The sequence below is a fragment of the Pinus tabuliformis genome, chromosome 2_1 (assembly GCF_031772625.1).
Source record: "Pinus tabuliformis cultivar Carrire ecotype Pingquan chromosome 2_1, CPIR1, whole genome shotgun sequence".
Classification (NCBI taxonomy): domain Eukaryota; kingdom Viridiplantae; phylum Streptophyta; class Pinopsida; order Pinales; family Pinaceae; genus Pinus; species Pinus tabuliformis.
In genome coordinates, this window is record NC_142299.1 from 813,222,953 (window position 1) to 813,243,379 (window position 20,427).

The window sequence follows — 20,427 nt, forward strand, 5'->3', positions numbered from 1 at the left end:
TCTGCCTCCATATGCATATGCACTTGCATCTACAAAATGTAATTTCTTTATATCAATAGAAATTACGACTTTTTTCCATGGGAAAAATAAATAAATAAATAAAAGGATGTATTTAAAGAAAAGAAGCAGGAAAAAAAACTCAAAAAAGACACCACATTTCTTTCTTCACTCATTTAAACATTTATTCAAATATTCAATATGGCTTTGAATACTTTAAATAATATATAGTTCTTATAGTTTGTAGATGGATATGATGATTTGTTTAAATATATTAGGAGTTTATAGCTATTCTAAAAAATAAATATAATTTATTTTTATTTTTTAAGTATTTATTTAAAAATTTAATATGATGTTGAAATCTGAATAATTTTTTTATTTAACATTAATTGTTATTAAAAAACTTAAAAAAAAATATAAGTTTCAAGTTAAAGAGATAGGTTATTCGATCAAGTTGCTCTATCTTAATAAAAAATAGCCTTTTTATTTTTGGAGCTACTCCACCTTGAAAACAAATGGTGAATTTCATATATCATTGTAGGCATCTGCGGAACAAATTTGTCTAAATTTACTATTGAACTACTATTATTCTAGCTCAAACTAACTTATTCGAGAAAAATGGTAAAATTCAGACATGTTATTCATGGAAAACCTTGCAAGAAGCCTTAAGAACACAAGAAAGTCTCCATCACAAGTGATTAAGGGTTATAACTTGCATTCATGTGGATATGAAACTTATGAAAAAGTGATTTAGGATGCCATCACTCTTCTTATCATTCCAAGAATTGTTTAATTTGTAACTTATTCAAAACAATATTGAATTAGTATTAGTATATCAGTGCCTTTCTTTTCTTTCATTAAATCTATTAAGTAGAACATAATATTTTTGTTTTATTCATTTAAAATAGATTTAGGATTTGTATCATAAAAATAGAAAAAGATGTGATTTTGTTTACATTATGTTTAAGTTGCTTCGAGTTTATTATAATTTTTTTTTGCACTTTGAGTGAAAATTGTTTTATTGAAAATATTATATATATATATATATATATATATATATTTAGTTTTAACTTAAATTTAATATTATATATTTTAATAAAATAAAATTCATTCTTTCTCTTCATTTATATTTCAATTTATCAATCTAATAATCCATATTATATATATATATAAGTGTGATATGGATATTAAAACCAACATACATGGAGAGAAAATGAAGTGACGGGAGGCAGAAGACCAGTTTTTGTTTGCGTTTCTTCCCACACTTCTTATGAGAGCAAGACCTAGTGATTAGACACTCAAGCCCTTGTTTTTTTTAATCCACATGGTGACATGTATGTAGTGTCCGATGATAATGATTCTAATGTCAAAGTTTAAAGTTATGTGTTAAGGTTGGTTGTTTTTTAGATGTGTTGAAATTGGTTAAATTTGGCGTTACAATAAATATATATATATATATATATATTTTGTAATTCAAGTGTTTAAAATATTTGGTAAAATATTAAATTTATTTATATAATTAGAAATATAATTTAAATAATAAAAAAAATTATAACTTTTAAATAGTAATAATAAATTATAATCTAACCAAAATTTTGATTTATAAAAAAAATTAAAAATATAAAATAACTCAACTTCATCTAAATTGAATATACATAAACAATATAAACTTCTTAATAGTACATTAAATACAATAAAAATCTACCTATGAATCCAAAAATATATGCCATACAACATTTAAAACATTATTATAAAATGCATATTATTTACGACACGTCACATTTAAAAAATATTTTCAGACCATTTTTCATAATATTTAAATATCATCTTTTTTTTTAATTAAACATTTTGGATTTCAAATTGCAATTTAGTAAAATCCTTCCTTCGGACTCCAACTTCTAACGCTCTAAGAGATATCAAATCAGATCTAACGTACCAATAAGCAACCCACAATTCATTCCATGTTTTCCCCGTGCTGGAAATGAGCCAAAAGGATTCATGACATCAAACCCGTGGAAACTTTGGGGAATATGCATAACGCGATAATGACACGTTACAAAGTCTCTCTCTTTTGGTCTGACGGAAAACAGAGCACGTGATTCACGTGGTTAGGCTAAAGGGACACCGGGCTGAAGTTGCGATCCATTTCCATTCATTAAAGCAATAATACTTCCACATGCTGTTTATCAGCTTTATCGTGCCGCTGAATTCTTATTGTCTATATTTATTCGGCACTTTGATAGATCTCCTGAAGGAGTATAGTTTCAGGAAAAGGGTAGATTGCAGTGGAACTTTGGTGATTTATCGGAACAATATTTGAGTTAGCAAGCTATGTCGCCAGGTGCATCTGTGGCTTTCGAGGATCTACACGTTCAGAACGCCCCTGAAGCAAACGGAAGAGTAATGAAGGACGGTAAATATAGTATGGAATTCGGTCCTGGAAAACACCAAGCCAGGACGAGATGTATGCTTTCTTTTGCAAACACCCTCAATCTTTCTTGCTGCTATGTTTTCGGATTGATCAGTGCAATATGCCTTCTCTCAATAAATTTATCTTCCATTTGTATTTTGAAGGAATGTTTTTGCTGATATATTGTATCTATTTTTCATGGAATGAAACAGTCATGCAACATCTGTCGCGGATAAAACCGCAGATGATGCTAAAGTTGCTTTCATCCAACGAACAGTCAGAGGGCAAGAAGGTTGAAATTATGGAATTGTTTCCATTAAGCACCGGTTTCGGTTCAAACCCAAGAGTTACAGAATCAAATATAAGCTTGCCTTCGGAAATCGGCTTCACTAATCTGAACTGTGTTGTAGCAGAAGTGCCAGAGAAACTATCCACATCTCAATTCACTATTTTTTATAACGGAGTGGTGAATGTTTGACAAGGTCTTATTTTGATCCCAGCAACTCATATAATACATCAAGAAAATTTGTGTAAATTTTAATAAAACGACATGATTCTGTCATCTTTCTGCCTTTTACTTTATTTCCGACTGAGTACTTTGCCATTTTCTTGGCAGGTTGTGATAAATTAAAATTTCAACAGCGATTCTATATGTGGAAACAGAACTTAAGGAAATCATAAAAACTTATTAATTATAAAAACTGGAATGAACTTTTATGCCCAGTAAAAACGAATTACCTCCAGCCATTGATGATAATAATTCTGGATTATGTGAACCTCCACCAGCCAGATGAATTTGCACTGTTGTTCGTTCTCAATCAAACCAGCAATTTGAAGAAGATCTAAGAAATCTCAAAACATAAAAACTTATTAATTATAAAAACTGGAATGAACTTTTATGTCCAGTAAAAACGAATTACCTCCAGCCATTGATGATAATAATTCTGGATTATGTGAACCTCCACCAGCCAGATGAATTTGCACCGTTGTTCGTTCTCAATCAAACCAGCAATTTGAAGAAGATCTAAGAAATCTCAGAACGCTGGAGCCAAGAGCTTTTGCAAGAACGAAATGCCTTCAGCGGTTCAATTAACCCTTGCGCAGAGTTTCTCTCTTTCAAAACGTATACAAAATATGTTGTCAAAGCAACTGTTCCAATTGCTTTAAAGGCATGGTATTCACTTGCGTAGCACCAAAAGTAATGATTTATTCACCGGATTTTGCACCTCTGTGATTTAAACTCCTGCTACGAGCTCCTCGTCAACAATTTAAAATTCTTGCACTTCATGCATATAACCAAACACCAAAGATTAGTGACGCGTCTAATAAGTTTCTTCCATCGTGGCAAAGAAACAAACTGAGGGCTTCACTCTTCGCTCTTAAAACCAAGCGACTGATCAAGACAGCTGAAAGCAGCAACGGTAAAAATAACGTAACACAATCTTCACACAAGCAGAAAGAAAAGAATACAGAAAATCTGAAGGCACTTCCAAGCTCTGCTCTCTCAACTTGATGGTGTAAAACTGAAGGAGATTGAGATGCAAGCTTGGGGACCAAACAGATAAATTTATAGCCAAGCTTCCATCAAGCTTCTGATGGCTATGTGTCAGGTGTTCCACAGATCAAGGTAGAGAACTCCAGATGGAGTAATGGACCACTTCAGAAGCTCCCAACAAGAAAATTAATTAACTGCAGTTGATTTCCTTAATTTAAGGAAATTACTGCAGTTGGTTTCCAGAAATTAAGGAAAGACTGCAGTTGGCTTCCACAATTGTAGGCAGCAGTTGGTAAAGAACTTAACGGAGCTTAACATTCTCCCACTTGGTCCATACTTCCAAATTTAATGGCTCAACTTAAAACCCATTGATAATCTGTATTAAGTAATAGATACATGAATCATGGCGATAAGTCCTCTAAAGACGAGTATTGTCTTCCATGTATTACTATGTATTTATTCTTATTATAATTTATGTGGCAACAATTTCTTAATGAATAAACCTTATGTTTATTCTTGGTGCTTATTAAATGAATTTTCTCAAATCAACTTAAGGTGCACATAAATATGAGAAAAAACATCACAATAATTAAGAATTTCATTAAAATAACATTGTCCATACAATGAGAAACTACATAATGGAACCAAGTCCCATATTCATTACATGATCCTTGAATTTAAATGGTGGCATGCCCTTAGTCAAAAGATCAACGATCATTAACTCAGTGCTGACGTGCTCAATGACCACTTTCTTTTCTTTAACACGTTCCCTTATAGCTAAATACTTAATGTCGATGTGTTTATTTTTGACTCCCACTTTTGTTGTTTTTAGCCATAAAAACAGCAGCTGAATTATCACAATATATTCTCAATGGCTTAGATATAGAATCCATAATTCTAAGCCTAGAAATGAAACTCTTAAGCCATACACCATGTAAAGTAGCCTCAAAACAGGAGACGAACTCGGCTTCCATAGTGGAAGTGGCAATCAAGGTCTGTTTGGCACTCCTCCATGATACAGCTCCACCGGCCATCATAAAAATGTAACCTAATGTTGATTTACGTGAATCAACACATCCAACAAAGTCAGAATCTGAGTAGCCAATTACTTCCAAGTTGTCCGTCCGTCTATACATAAGCATGCAGTCTTTGGTTCCTTGAAGGTACCTCATTACTTTCTTTGTAGCTCTCCAGTGGTCTAAACCTGGATCACTCTCATATCGTCCCAACATTCCCACAACAAATGCAATGTCAGGTCTTGTGCAGACTTGAGCATACATTAGGCTTCCAACAGCGGAAGCATATGGAATGTTCTTCATTTGTTCCCTTTCATAGTCGTTCTTCGGGCATTGGTTAAAATTGAACCTATCACCCTTCACAATGGGAGCTACACTTGGTGAACAAGCCTTCATCCGAAATCTCTCTAAAATTTTATTAATATAGGTTTTCTGTGACAGACCCAAGATGCCTCGAAATCTCTCTATGGATCTTAATGCCAATGACATAAGATGCCTCACCTATATCCTTCATATCAAAATTTTTAGAGAGGAATTGTTTCACCTCATGTAGCAAACCCTTATCATTGGTTGCTAGCAAAATGTCATCCACACATAAAACAAGAAAACAAATTTTACTCCCACTAACTTTCAGGTATATACATTGATCCATAATGTTTTCTACAAAACCAAAAGAAGAAATTACATTATGGAATTTCACATACCATTGGCGGGATGCTTGTTTTAAACCATATAATGACTTCTTGAGAGCCTTGCAAACCAATTGCTCACCATCACTAGAGGGGAATCCTTCAGGTTGTTTCATGTAAACCTCCTCCTCTAGATCTCCATTAAGAAAAGCCGTTTTCACATCAATTTGTTGCAACTCCAAGTAAAAATGGGCTATTAATGCCATAATAACGTGCAAGGAATCTTTCTTAGATACAGGAGAAAAAGTCTCCGTGTAGTCGATTCCTTCTTTCTGAGTGAATCCCTTAGCAACAAGTCTTGCCTTGTATCTCTCAATGTTGCCCAATGAGTCTTTCTTTGTCTTAAAGACCCATTTACATCCAATGGCTTTTGCACCATTACGCAACTCAACAAGATCCCAGACTTCGTTACTCTTTATGGAATTCATCTCTTCCTTCATGGCATTGTACCATAGTTCTGATTCTTTGCAACTCATGGCTTGTGAAAATGACTCGGGATCATTTTCGGCTCCAATGTTGTAGTCAGATTCTTGTAGATACACAACATAATCATTAGGAATTGCTGATCTCTTTGGTCTAGTAGATCTTCTTAATGTTGTACCATCATCTTCCTAAGAAGTATGTGGTTCAACTTGTTGTTCAAAAGTTCTTGGCAACTCTTGAACTCCTTGATCTACTGGAATGTCGTCAGCGGCTTGTGGAACTTCAACAATTAGTTGTTCAACACCAGTTTGTACTTGAGGGGTGCTATGAACAATAACCAATCTATCACTTGAAGTGGAAGGTTGAGATTCTGAATGATCCTTCTCAGAAACTATGTTTCTGGTTTGATCGCTCCCACTAATCAAGTCATTTTCAAGAAACTTTGCATTTCTTCATTCCACAATCCTAGTGCTGTGAGATGGATAATAAAATCTGCAACCTTTAGACCTTTCAGCATATCCAATGAAATACCCACTAATGGTCCTTGGGTCCAGCTTCTTCTCTTGTGGATTATAAATTCTCACTTCAGACGGGCATCCCCAAACGCGCATATGTCGCAAACTCGGTTTCCAACATTTCCATAATTCAAATGGCGTTTTAGGAACCGCCTTGGTTGGAACTCGGTTTAATATATACACTGTCGTCTTAAGAGCTTCAGTTCACAAGGATTTAGGAAGATTGGAGCTGCTAAGCATACTCCGCACCATGTCCAATAATGTTCGATTTCTTCTTTCTGCTACACCATTCTGGTCGGGTGAACCAGGCATGGTGTATTGGGCAACAATCCCATGCTCTTGAAGAAATTTAGCAAATGGCCCAGGTGCTTGTCCATCTTCTATGTATCTACCATAATATTCTCCATCTCTATCTGATCTCACGATCTTAATTTGCTTGCCGCATTGTTTCTCTACTTCAGCCTTAAAGATCTTAAAGGCATTTAATGCTTCGCTCTTTGTATGAAGCATGTAGAGATACATATATCGTGAGTAATCATCTATAGAGGAGATGAAGTATCTCTGACCATGTGAGTCCATGTCTGGACTACATATATCAGTATGTATGATCTCTAATATGTTCGAACTCCTATTGGCACCTTTCTTTGACTTGTTGGTCTGCTTTCCCTTTATGCAGTCCACACAAGTCTCAAAATCAGTAAAATCTAGAGTATTAAGTACCCCTTCATTTACCAATCTTTTAATTCTTTCTATGGAGATATGACCTAGTCTCCGGTGCCATAATTTAGAGGAATCTTCATTAATAACACATCTTTTAGTGCCAGTGTAAACATGCATTGAATCATAAGTGACATTGTTTTGTAAATTAATGCAGTAAAGACCATTAGACAAAATACTATTCCCAACATAATCAGATTTAAGAATAGACTGAAAGATTTTTATGAAAAGTTTAAGGAATATCCAAAAGGTACAAGCCTTGAAACTGAAATCAAGTTTCTAGAAAAACTTGGAACATAGAAGGTCTTTTCTAATTCTAAAACAAAGCCACTACTTAAAGTTAAATAATGTTCCTATAGCTTCCACATGCGAGTCCATCTTGTTTCCCGATAAGATACTTTGCTCACTTCCCACTGGCTTCCTTAGGTTTTGCAAACCCTGCAAGGAATTCGAAATGTGAATTGTTGATCCAGAATCAATCCACCATGTGTTAATATTAACGTTAACCATATTAGATTCATAACAAACAAACGAGATTAAATTACCTTTGTCTGCAAGCCATTTTTTAAATTTGGCGCATTCATTCTTCATGTGTCCCTTCTTTTTACAGAAGAAACACTTGGAATCCTTTTTGATATCGGCTTGGGGAGGTATTTTACCTTTCCCTTTCCAATTGGCTTGGAATTTTCCCTTTCCACGCGTTGCCAGCATTGCACTCTCTCCCAGTTCCATCACCAGTCTTTCTTCCTTTTGAACACACATGGTCATGAGTTCATTAATTGACAATTTATCCTTATGTGTGTTATATGAGATTTTGAAAGGTCCATATTGGTGCGGAAGTGTGTTCAGGATGTAGTGCACTTGGAAGGACTCCGATATATCAACCTCGAGTTTCTTCAATTAAGCCACAATGTCCCTCATCTGCATGATGTGCTCGCGCACACCTTTCACACTGGTGAGCCTTAGGGATGAGAACTTCATGATTATGGTGCTTGCTAGTGCCTTGTCTGAAGTGACGAATTGATCATCAATGGCCTTCAACAAGTCTCGGACCTTTTCATGCTGATCAACGGAACCACGAATACCAGCTGAAATTTTAGTCTTAATGAACATCATGCTTAGACGATTGGATCGCTCCCATCGTTCATAAAGCGTGATGTCCGTTGTAGTGCTGGTATTAGTGAGTGCCGGTGGTTCATCTTTCCTAATAGCATAATCTATGTCCATCCACCCCAAATGAAGGAGAATCCTCTCCTTCCAAATCTTATAGTTATCTCCCTTAAGTTCAGGAATGTCACAACGAATTTTAGAGAAATTTGCAGGTTGTACAACTGCATCAAAATTAAAAATTACATGCTTATGTTAAAATTGAGGCTTAGATAAAATTTCATGTTTTACCAATGTAAATCATGCTCAAAATTGAATCTAATGACATAAAAATTGCCTGTGGGCTAAATTTTCAATTCAAACAGATTCAATTATGAAATTTTATCCTAATTAATTACATAAATATAATAAAAATTTCTGTGGGATAAAATTTATTATATTTAGTCTAATTAATTACAATTTAATGTCTAAATAATCTTTATGTGATCTAACCAATCATAATATATAATTTTATTTAATTAAAGATGTTGTGGCTATTCTTTAATTAATTAAAATTATATGGATCACTAGACATTATCCATTATAAATTGCATAAACAAAAATATATATATATGGAAGGCGGAAACAATTACCGCACTAATCAAACTCTTAAAAAAAAAAAAAATCTTACAAAATTATAAACATTTCTTTAACCAGAGTAAAAAATGTTCAGTAAAATGAATATGTCAAAATGACATTTTAAATAAACTTCATACAAGAAAACTATATGAGTAAAAACTGCGATAAATATTAGTATTACTTCAAATGACAACAGGAATTTCTTTCTAAAATAAATAAACCTTAAATTCCTTTTTAATGAAAACCATATAATTAAAATATGCACTAATTAAAAAAGTTATTATATATATATATATCCCATAAAAATTGGTTCAACGAATATGGTTGAAGGGTATATATATGTATACACCCTATAAGGTGCCAACCCACACCGCACATAAACCAAAAAGAAAGGGGCCCATAAACCTAAAAATTGGTTCAACGAATATGGTTAAAGGGTATATATATAAACCTAAAAATTGGTTCAACGAATATGGTTAAAGGGTATATATATGTATACACCATATATGGTGCCAACCCACACCGCACATAAACCAAAAAGAAAGGGGCCCATAAACCTTATCCCATGGCAACATATGTGGTAAAGGTTCAAATTACGTGATGGATATATATAAGTATATGGTTATAACCATAACCTATCCCAAACTTATTATCGAGGGCTACGCACCAAGGCAGAGATAAATAGCCGCTCCGATACCAAATGATAAATTAAAATTTCAACAGCGATTCTATATGCGGAAACAGAACTTAAGGAAATCATAAAAACTTATTAATTATAAAAACTGGAATGAACTTTTATGTCCAGTAAAAACGAATTACCTCCAGCTATTGATGATAATAATTCTGGATTTTGTGAACCTCCACCAGCCAGATGAATTTGCACTGTTGTTCGTTCTCAATCAAACCAGCAATTTGAAGAAGATCTAAGAAATCTCAAAACATAAAAACTTATTAATTATAAAAACTGGAATGAACTTTTATGTCCGGTAAAAAAGAATTACCTCCAGCGATTGATGATAATAATTCTGGATTATGTGAACCTCCACCAGCGAGATGAATTTGCACTGTTGTTCATTCTCAATCAAACAAGCAATTTGAAGAAGATCTAAGAAATCTCAAAACGCTGGAGCCAAGAGCTTTTGCAAGAACGAAATGCCTTCAGCGGTTCAATTAACCCTTGCGCAAAGTTTCTCTCTTTCAAAACGTATACAAAATATGTTGTCAAAGCAACTGTTCCAATTGCTTTAAAGGCATGGTATTCACTTGCGTAGCACCAAAAGTAATGATTTATTCACCGGATTTTGCACCTCTGTGATTTAAACTCCTGCTATGAGCTCCTCGTCAACAATTTAAAATTCTTACACTTCACGCATATAACCAAACACTGAAGATTAGTGATGCGTCTAATAAGTTTCTTCCATCGCGGCAAAGAAACAAACTGAGGGCTTCACTCTTCGCTCTTAAAACCAAGCGACTGATCAAGACAGCTGAAAGCAGCAGTGGTAAAAATAACGTAACACAATCTTCACACAAGCAGAAAGAAAAGAATACAGAAAATCTGAAGGCACTTCCAAGCTCTGCTCTTTCAACTTGATGGTGTAAAACTGAAGGAGATTGAGATGCAAACTTGGGGACCAAACAGATAAATTTATAGCCAAGCTTCCATCAAGCTTCTTATGGCTATGTGTCAGGTGTTCCACAGATCAAGGTAGAGAACTCCAGATGGAGTAATGGACCACTTCAGAGGCTCCCAACAAGAAAATTAATTAACTGCAGTTGATTTCCTTAATTTAAGGAAATTACTGTAGTTGGTTTCCAGAAATTAAAGAAAGATTGCAGTTGACTTCAAAATTGTAGGCAGCAGTTGGTAAAGAACTTAATGGAGCTTAACAGATTGAAGACATTATGAAGCTTGTCAGCTCCAATAGCTCGAGCAACAAAAGAATCTCTAAGATTACCAGCGGCAAAATTGAAGAGATATCGGGACAGCAGCCTTCCAAATCTGCATTGAACGCTGTCAATGAAAATCACCCTCAAAAAGTGGCAGTAGGTAAGGCGCATATCGCACATATGTTATTTTTAATAAGGGTTGGATAAAATGTGAAAGGGTAAATGAAGGTTTTTTTTGGTATAAATTGTTTTAACATGGTTTCTTGTTCCGCGTGTAGGCATGGAAGTAGTAATAGTGAAGAAATTATCTCTGCAACGCTTCCTCCAAAAGCGCAAGGAGAGGTAATCAAACACTAGCTAATCTACAATTTCCCCTCTGTGTATTTAGATGATTCAATAGGAAATGAATCGAATAGATCGTTTATCGATTATTTTTAGTTTAAATTGAGATGATTAAATAAGCAAATTTGTATTGAAGCAGTGGTTTTTTTTTGTGAGCTCAGATTGAACAGCGCGGCTCCTTACAGCATGGTGGAGACGACGACATTGCCTTCGAAAGCACCGAAGGATTCCAATGACAAGATCATACTGTCGTTGGGTTGTCGGTGACAGCAAATTAAAAATGTGGGTGGATGCTATTGACCTTTAATGGCATCGAGCAGGAACTATTTTCCCTTAAATGATCTGTTATTTTCGCCCTTCTAATGGAGGGAAGGAACGCGCTTTTGTACGGCCGACAACGACAACGCGTTTTCCGTATTGTGGACCGTGAGTAGAGTGTGACAGGTGAAGCTCACCGGGCATGGGCGATAGAGGAAAGCGCAAGTGCAACGTCAAGGTAGCTTCGTTGCAAGTGGCATGAAATTGCAAAGCAATTTCTTGATTGCACCACAGCAGGCATGCAGCGAATATTAATTCAAATCCTACCCTGCACCGCCACTAGAGATGTATTATATTTTATATTGTAATATGTTTAAATCTTTCTAAAGTTAAAATATTTATCAAAGTTATTTCAAGTCGGTCGACAATGGATTCAGCGACTACTTTTATCATCAGGATCCACTTCACGCTACATCACCAAAATAAAATATATTATTTCACAATTTTGTTGATTTAAAAAAAAATATGTTAAACTCACATGTTCTTGGAATGATGGGGTGCACACATTGATGTTACGTATGTTTCAAAGGCAATGTAATATAATTTCATAACCCTTCAAATGGTGTGTGTTACTGGCAAACGAATGACAATCTAACAATCTATGTAGGAACATTTAATAATTAATTTTAAAGTTAATAACATAAAATTCATAACAAAAAAATACTTTGCACTAAATGTTTATTAATGGGCTTTCTTACCAGCTTATAATTTACACATTACATGTTTGTAAAGAAATGCCTCACGTTATTACCGTCACTATCATATCCAATGCGAGGCCATTTAACTGATTGCCAAATAAATTATAAAACAGACATATTGGGTGTTCATTCTTTTCTGGGTTGGCGATTCACGCGATTCACGCTAAAATTTAAGGAGATTAATAAATCCTATTATCAAGTAAGTTTACCTATTTTTTTAAGAGAGGAAATGTTTCACTAGAAAAGAGATGGGATGAACAAAACCTGTTATAAGCTCATAATTTTTAATAATTATGTATTGAACATATTTCATTGAAATAAAGATGATTATATAATTTGTACACTTTATTATAATTAGTACAACTATACTAGTATTTATAGTTGATATGCTCGTATATTATTAATACTTTGTATATAAGTGGATATTATTAATACTTCATATTACACTAAATAAAATTTTTAATATGATAATATTAAAATCATTTAAATCTTTTTGTAGTTAATTTTATTTAAAATTTGATATAAATTTTTTAAAATCATAGTTATGAAATGTCGAGAATTTTATTACTCCTAAATTTTCTAAAACACTTTAAAATCACCATTCATATCAAATGATATATATATCACCATATATATATATATATATATATATAACACTTTTAAATCACCATTTATATATATATATATATATATAATCAACTAAAGAATAAAATATTTTAAGTGAATTGCCAAAATTTAATAGACCTCTAATATTTTATTCTCTAAATTTTTTACTGGAATAATTATGGCCATTGCCTCCATTCCCATTTCATTTATTTTTTTTGGGTTATTTACTATGTGTGGACATTGAAAACTACATTGCTAGGATTCATAATACCAATAAGGTTACCTAAGTTATGTCGTCCAAGAGGTCGTTGGAATATTTTTAGGTCGATTTTGAAGCCTAGGAACCCCTTATAACAATATTTTATTATAGTTTACCATGCATCAATAGTTTTCTCTTTGTTTGAATACAAAAATATTAGCGATATATAAAAAGAAATAAGATTAGAACACAAGTAATTTCATCAATACAAATAATATGTATACATATTTATACAGTGAGCAAGAAGAAGAGAAATAGGGTATTACAAAAATGGAATCTGGTAGCATCTTCCTCTGTTATTCTCAAGAATATCATCGAGATTCTTGCCATAGGGTTTACCAAAATGTCATGGCATAGCAAGGCCTCTATGAGAATACAGGCAAAGCAATCTAGATTATTTTGTCCAACAACCATTTTGGCATCCAAGAGTTGACCACCAAGAACTTCTTTATGATTGGTTCTTGCAACTCCCTGTTTTGCTGCATAGCATGGTATCACTTGTCGAGCTCAAAATAAGAAGAATGACAAGGATGGTAGTATTCCATTCTCTTCTTTGCACCGTCATTCTTTGCTTTGCAGAAATATATATTCATATGCAAGGACATAGGACCTTCACTCTTTGCTCCCACGTTCTAGTGGAATGATAAAATAAAAAACAATAAATGTGATCATGCAACCCACTCCTCAAAACATAAATGGAACTCATGACCTCCATGTTAAAGGTGCAGTCACAGTGAAAGTCACTGTAATATTTCTCATAGCTATGTATTCCCCCACAAACCTAATTTATTTTGGTTCAACTTCACGTCAACTCGATGCTTGCATGCCATTGTTTGGCAAGAACACTGAAATTCCTCCATCAATATAATCATAAATGTCTATACTAATCAATTCAAAACACAAAGAATGATTCAAATTTGTAACATGGCTAGGATGGGTGATGGAGGATGTGAGTCAATGGAGGTGGAAGAAACGCAATTGCTATAAATTTTGTAACTAAAAAACTTTTTAGAAATCCCTAATTACATATGTCCAATTATGTATAAGACAAAAGAATATTCTGAAGAGACACTACAACAAAACAGGCAATTTGCGCTAGATTTAGCACCAGATTTTAGTGCATTTTTTTCTCAAGTTGGATGAACAACCTGGTGCTAAATCTGGCTCTATTGTACAATTTTTAAAGCATCTTTTTTTGTACCAAATTTTTCATCTTTTCTAAGCAAAAATTTGCATCATATTTTGCACCAAGATTTGCATTTGGTTTTACAATAGGTTTGGCTTCTAGTTTTGTGCCATTTTTTTCATCATTTTTTGCTTCTTGTTTTGTGCCATTTTTTTCTTCTAGTTTTGCGTCGTAATTTTCATCAAATTTTACACCATCTTTTGCATCTGATTTAGTGCCTTTTATGCATCCATTTTGTGCTAGTTTTTGCATCTAGTTTTATGCCATTTTTTGCTTCTAATTTTGCACTTATTTTTACATCTATTTTTGCGCCAATTTTTCTGCCTTTTTTTACACCATTTTTTGCATCCAATTTTGAACCATATGTTGAATCTGATTTAGTGCCAAATTTTGCATCCTTTTTGGAATCCAAATTTTCACCATTTTTTCTGCCACATTTTGTGTCCACATTTGCATCTCATTTCACACCTAGATTTTAGTTTGAATTTTCATCTATTTATGCATCATTTTTGGCATCCTTGGTTTCACCTTTTTTTAGTCCCATTTTACATATTTTTTTGTGTATTTTCTTACATCCTTTTTGCACCCAATTTTGCATCTTAATTTTACACCATTCTTTGCATCGTCATTTTGGTGTCCATTTTTGAATCCTTGTTTGCGCTGAATTTGGTATCCTTTTGTATGCCCTATTTTGTTCCCTTCTTTATGTCTAGTGTTGCACCCTTTTTTAATTCTACTTTAAAACCCTTTCTGTGTCATTGTTTGCATCTTGTTTTGATGGCTAGTTTAGCATCCAATTCTACTCCCAATTTTGCATGCATGGCTGCATCCACTTTTTTTTTTTTTAACTGTAACGGATATAATTTATTAAGAAATCTGGTTGGACCAAGGCCTATTCAACCAATTTTACATAGCTTTCCTTTCATTTTTCCCGCCTTAGGAGATTCTGCAAGCCTGAGAAATGCCTGGAAACCTCTCAGGGCTCTGCTCATTTTCCGACATAAAGACAAGGTTTGCAGTGGCTTTAGCTGAAAACCACTGAAAATTCTGGCACATTTTGGGTTGCTGTCCACTGTAGACGATTGTTTTCGGTATCAGGCCATTGCTATCAGTTGTGGAGCCCTCCAACCGAACCCAATGGCGTCGGCAAAGAACTGTCCAACAGTATTCTTTTACATAGTCCTCCATCCGGTCCCTTTCTGAATGCAGAAACGTCAACATAGTGGGTGTCGGCAAAATCCATATGATTGTCGAGGTGAGGTGCATATGCCGCCTTCAGAATCGATGGAGGAAAGACTTGGCATTTACAGAGAGAGACTCCTCTGTTCCGATCTCCTTGAATAAGCATTTGCAGGCCTCCATCTTTATCTAGCTGCTACTTCCCTGTGTGATAGAGTTTGAGATGGAGAAAGTTCCCCAGATTTACCTGTACACATCTTGCTGTGCCCTGTTACAGTTGATATGCCGAAAATAACAGTCATATTCCTCTCGTACATGTTCAGTGTGTTATGATCCATGCTTCCTGCTTCTTATTCTGATCTACCCTTGAGCTAAGGTATGCAATATGAATTAGCGCTGTTGCCATTGTAGTTGAGAGTTCCCGGTGCTAAGAGGCAGCCTTTGTTTGCCATTTCGTCTGCCTCCCTATTCAAACTTCTGAGGATATGGTATATTTTGAAGGAGGTGAAATCTTGCAGGATTAGCTTTAATCTATTCAGAGACTTGTTGAGGATTGCATTGTTGAACTGGTCATCTGAATTGATCTTCCTAATGAGGATTTCGGAGTCTCCGAATGCTTGGCATTCTTTGATGCCTTTATCCTGAACTATTTGGCAGGCTTTTGTGAGGGCAAGAAGCTCTGCCTGATTGTTTGTGGAAATGCCGAGCCCCCAACAGAAATGGACCTTTCTGAGATTGTCTGCGAAGTATATGACTCCTCCAGCTCCCGCAGCCCCCGGATTTCCTTTGGAGGCACCGTCAAAGAAGATTGAAGTTGTGTTTTGGATCTTCCACCAGTTTTGAAAGGCAGCTTCAGATTCTCTGATTTTCCAAGAAGGAGAGGGGAGGGGAGGGGGAAGGGAACGAACTTTGCTAGTGGGATGAGGGCTGTGGAGGTTCAGCCAAGCCTTTTCAGAGGGGAGAAGGGAGGAGTCAGAGATTTGGGAATGCTGGAGGACAGATTCAATAAGAAGGGCTTTAGCAATTGAGGCGGATTTAGCAGGAGAGCGGGAGGAATTATTGAAAATTAAGTCATTCCGGGCAAGCCAAATTTCCCAGCATACAAATTTGGGAATGGAAAGCCATATGTGAAACCACAAGGATTTATTTGGGATGGGTTGAGGGTAGTATTGAAGCCATTCAGAAAAAAGGTCTGCAATGGAGCTGTGATGGGGCGGGGAGGCGGGCAGTCCAAGAAGAGTTAATGACCAAACTTCTTTGGCAAAAACGCAGTCGATAAACAGGTGGGAGGCTGTTTCTCCTGAGTTTCTGCACATTGCGCATCTATGAGGCCCAACAAAGTTTCGTTTTGACAAGTTGTCCCCTGTGAGCTGTTTATTCTGCATGAGGATCCAAAAGAAGAAATTAACTTTGGGAAGTCCCTTGGCACTCCATACCTGTTTCCAGAACGATGGCGTTCTCAGTCTGTCTTTTTTAATCTGCAGGGCAGAGTAACCCAAAGATGGCGTATAAAACCCAGTTTCACCCCACCCCCATCTGTCTGCGATGTTGCGGTGTACCGGCGCTGCATTTAAGAGCAGTGATTTGAGAATTTCGATTTGATATTGAAACTGCGCTGGCACAGGAGGGATCGCCCATTCGATCCAATTTCCTCTGTTGTCCCACTCAGAGATATCGTTCAACTTTCTTATTCCTGCATCGTGGAGCCAGTTTCTGATGTCCCGGATTTCTGCGTGGGAGTTGAGTGGAGGACTGTTCATGATGCGGTCTTTCCAGAGAAGGGTCTTCTCCCCATTGCCCGGGATGCGGTATAGATGTTTACTAAAGCTGCTTATGCTTTTCCTGCAGAGATTCCAGGTGTGTGTGCCTGCTGTTGTATTGTTTGCTGACAGGTGCCTGAGGGAGATCCCCTGCGCATATTTTGAGATGAACGTTTCACTGACCTGGTGTGTAGGATCTGAATATATTTTCCACAGAAGCTTGCATCCAAGTGACAGGTTAGAAAGAGCAGGATCTCTGATCTGAAGCCCACCGTCCAGAATTGGCCGCTTGACTAGATCCCAGTTTGCCAAATGAATTTTATTGTGATTGCCTCTGCCTCCTTTCCAGAGAAAGTCTCTTAGAAGACAAGAGATCTGTTCCATAATGTGTTTCGGGGCCAGAAGAAAGGAGGCTTGATAAATGGGAAGAGCAGATAAGACGGATTTAAGAAGGATAATTTTCCCTCCCTTGGTTAGCCAATATCCTCCCCAGGAAGTGATCTTGTCTTTAATTTTGCTAATGATGCCATGCCACAGAGATCTGTTATTGACTCCAGATGTGAGGGGTAAGCCGAGATATTTGATGCTGTCCCATTGTGCGAAGCACTCAAATCCTAGGATCTGGGCTATATTATTGAGGTTATGTTGGCTCACATTCCATCCGAAGATCGAACTCTTTCTATCATTTATCACAGCTCCTGAAGCTCTACAATAACTTTTTAAAACAGCATCAAAATTGACAGCTATTCTAGTAGAGGCTCCTCCTAGAAGAATGGAGTCATCTGCAAAGAGAGCATGATTTATTGGGTTTAGAGCATTTGCGATTCGGATTCCTGGGAGATCACCTGTGTTCATTTCCGCAGCCAGCTTCCTGCTAAGAGAATCGGCCATGAGAATGTACAAGAAAGGTGAGAGAGGACAACCTTGCCTTAATCCGCGATGAGCTTGAAAGAAGGATGTTGGGCGACCGTTGACCATGGGGGCAATCCAGGGGCATGAGATGCAAGCTTTGATAAGATTGATGAACTGAGGAGGAAAGCCAAAGGATCGAAGGACTTGGAGTAGAAAAGAATGGTTGACTCTGTCGAATGCGTTAGCCATATCAAGCTTGATCAGCATCCCCTTCTCTTTCCTCTGTTTGCTGGAATGGATAGCTTCCTGCACTTGAATGATATTGTCCAAGATGTGTCTGCCTTTGACGAACCCCCCTTGGGCATTGGATATTAGTTTGTCAAGAAGGGGTTTAATTCTATTTGCCATAATTTTAGACAGTATTTTATAGGAGGCATTGCATAGGGAGATGGGCCTAAACCTGCCGAATGTTTCCGGATTGGCCTCTTTTGGTATTAGAGCAAGAAAGGTGGAGTTGATGCCTCCCCCAATCTTGGCTTTCCCAAAGAAACCTTGTATCATTTTCAGCAAGTCTATTTTGATGATGTCCCAGCAGACTTTGAAGAAGTGTATTGTGAAGCCGTCTGGCCCAGGGGCCTTATCTGGTTCCATTGCCCAAATAACCTTGATGATTTCTTCTTCAGATACTGGTTTCAGTAAAGCCTGATTGTCCTCATGGGTGATGAGGTGAGGAATATGAGAGAGTAGGTCTTCAATGTCTTCTTTGCTTCCTTCATGCCTTGTGCCATATAGATCTTTGAAATGATTTTCAGCTGCAATTTTTATTTGGTCAAATTTATTACAGATCTGCCCTTCATCATTTTTTATCTCAGTGATATGATTCCGAGATAGGCGGGCTTTGTATTGTCGGTGGAAAAAGGAAGTGTTTCGGTCTCCTGCCTTTAACCAGAGGCTGCGAGATTTAAGTCTCCAGTGCTCTTCTTCCCTTCTGAAAGATTGATGGATGTTTCTTTGAATGGCTGCTTCTTTATTTAAAATTTCCGGGGTAATGTGAAGCCCTTCCATACCAATTTGCAAGGTTTCCAGCTGCTGGACATCGATTTTTCTCTGATGGGTGGTGGGGTTATGGAGTTTCCTTAGCCACTCTTTTAGAGCTTTTTTGGTGGCTTTTAATTTTTGCTCCCACACAAAACTTGGGGATCCGTTGATGGGGATATCCCAAGCTGATTGGATAGTGTCCATGAACCCTGCTTTTTCGATCCAAAGTGGGCTGAATTTAAAGGGAATGGGACCAAGATCTTCTTCAGGGGCCAAAAGGAGTTGAATTGGCTTGTGATCCGAGGATAGCTTGGGGAGAATTTTTGTTGATATGAGGAGGTTTTCCATCAGCAGGGAACTTTGAATTAGAAATCTGTCCAGCCGGGCAGCAATGTGGTCAGGCCCAGTTCTGTTATTGGTCCAAGTATATTTGCCTCTCACCGGGGCAAAATCTAGAAGATCCCTCTGCTGCATTATTTCCTCTACCAAAGGGAGCAACTGATCTCTGTTGTTGTTTCCCCCCCTTTTTTCTTTTGGCTTCATGACTAAGTTGAGATCTCCTCCCAGGACAATGTTATTTAGGGAGTGTTGATCTAAGAAGGCCGAGAGAGTATTCCAACAGTCTCTTTTTTCTACATAGTTAACAGGAACATATAAATTGAATAAGGCTATAGTTAACTTACTTTCTAGATGCTTGAGCTCCGTGAAGATCCAGTGTTGGGTCTCATGGGAGTTTGACAGGTGGAACTGATCTTCCGACCAGAGAGTTGCAACGCCTCCCGAGGTTCCCCTTGAGCTGACTGCTATGCCTTCGTTCTTCTTCCATTTAGATTTGCTGATATCCTTGAGGGCTTGCCCTTCGATTTTGGTCTCTTGGAGCAAGAGGATGTCTGAGGGTTCTATTTTCATCAGATCTTTGACGGCTTCAATTTTTGGTTGGGTCCCCAGGCCTCTACAGTTCCAAGAGACTATACGCATTATTTACCTGGCGAGGGATTTGGGATTCCTCCCTTGGTGGATCTTCCTCTAGTATTTCTTCCTATAGTCATCTCTATTGTGGACTGGCTGCCTTGCATTTTAAGGCACTCTGCCTCCTCCTCCCTGGCTGCTTTGTGGGTCTTCCTGCCTGCTTTCTTCGAGGGTCTCTCATAGGTCTCTTCCTCTGAGGAGTCTGAAGGTTCTGGCAATTTTTTCTTCTTTGTTATATCTGCATACGAAGGCCTGGAGGGGCTGCCCTGAGGAGAGCCAAGCGATGCATCTCCGCCTCGCTCTTTATTTGCCTGTGGTTCTTCGGCCTGTGCTGGATTGGTCA

The 20,427-nt window shown here is 36.7% G+C and overlaps 1 protein-coding gene across 1 annotated transcript in view; it reads left to right on the top strand.

The window, feature by feature from the left end:
* The window catches only part of LOC149203084 (protein TIFY 9-like), a 50,209-nt gene extending 38,567 nt beyond the window's left edge, over positions 1 to 11,642 (top strand). The window contains exon 6 of the mRNA XM_089400103.1: positions 11,381 to 11,642. Within this exon, the coding sequence (XP_089256229.1) occupies positions 11,381 to 11,486 (106 nt within the window). The 3' untranslated portion in view covers positions 11,487 to 11,642. The remainder of the gene's footprint in view (positions 1 to 11,380) is intronic.
* The last annotated feature ends 8,785 nt before the right edge of the window (positions 11,643 to 20,427 follow it).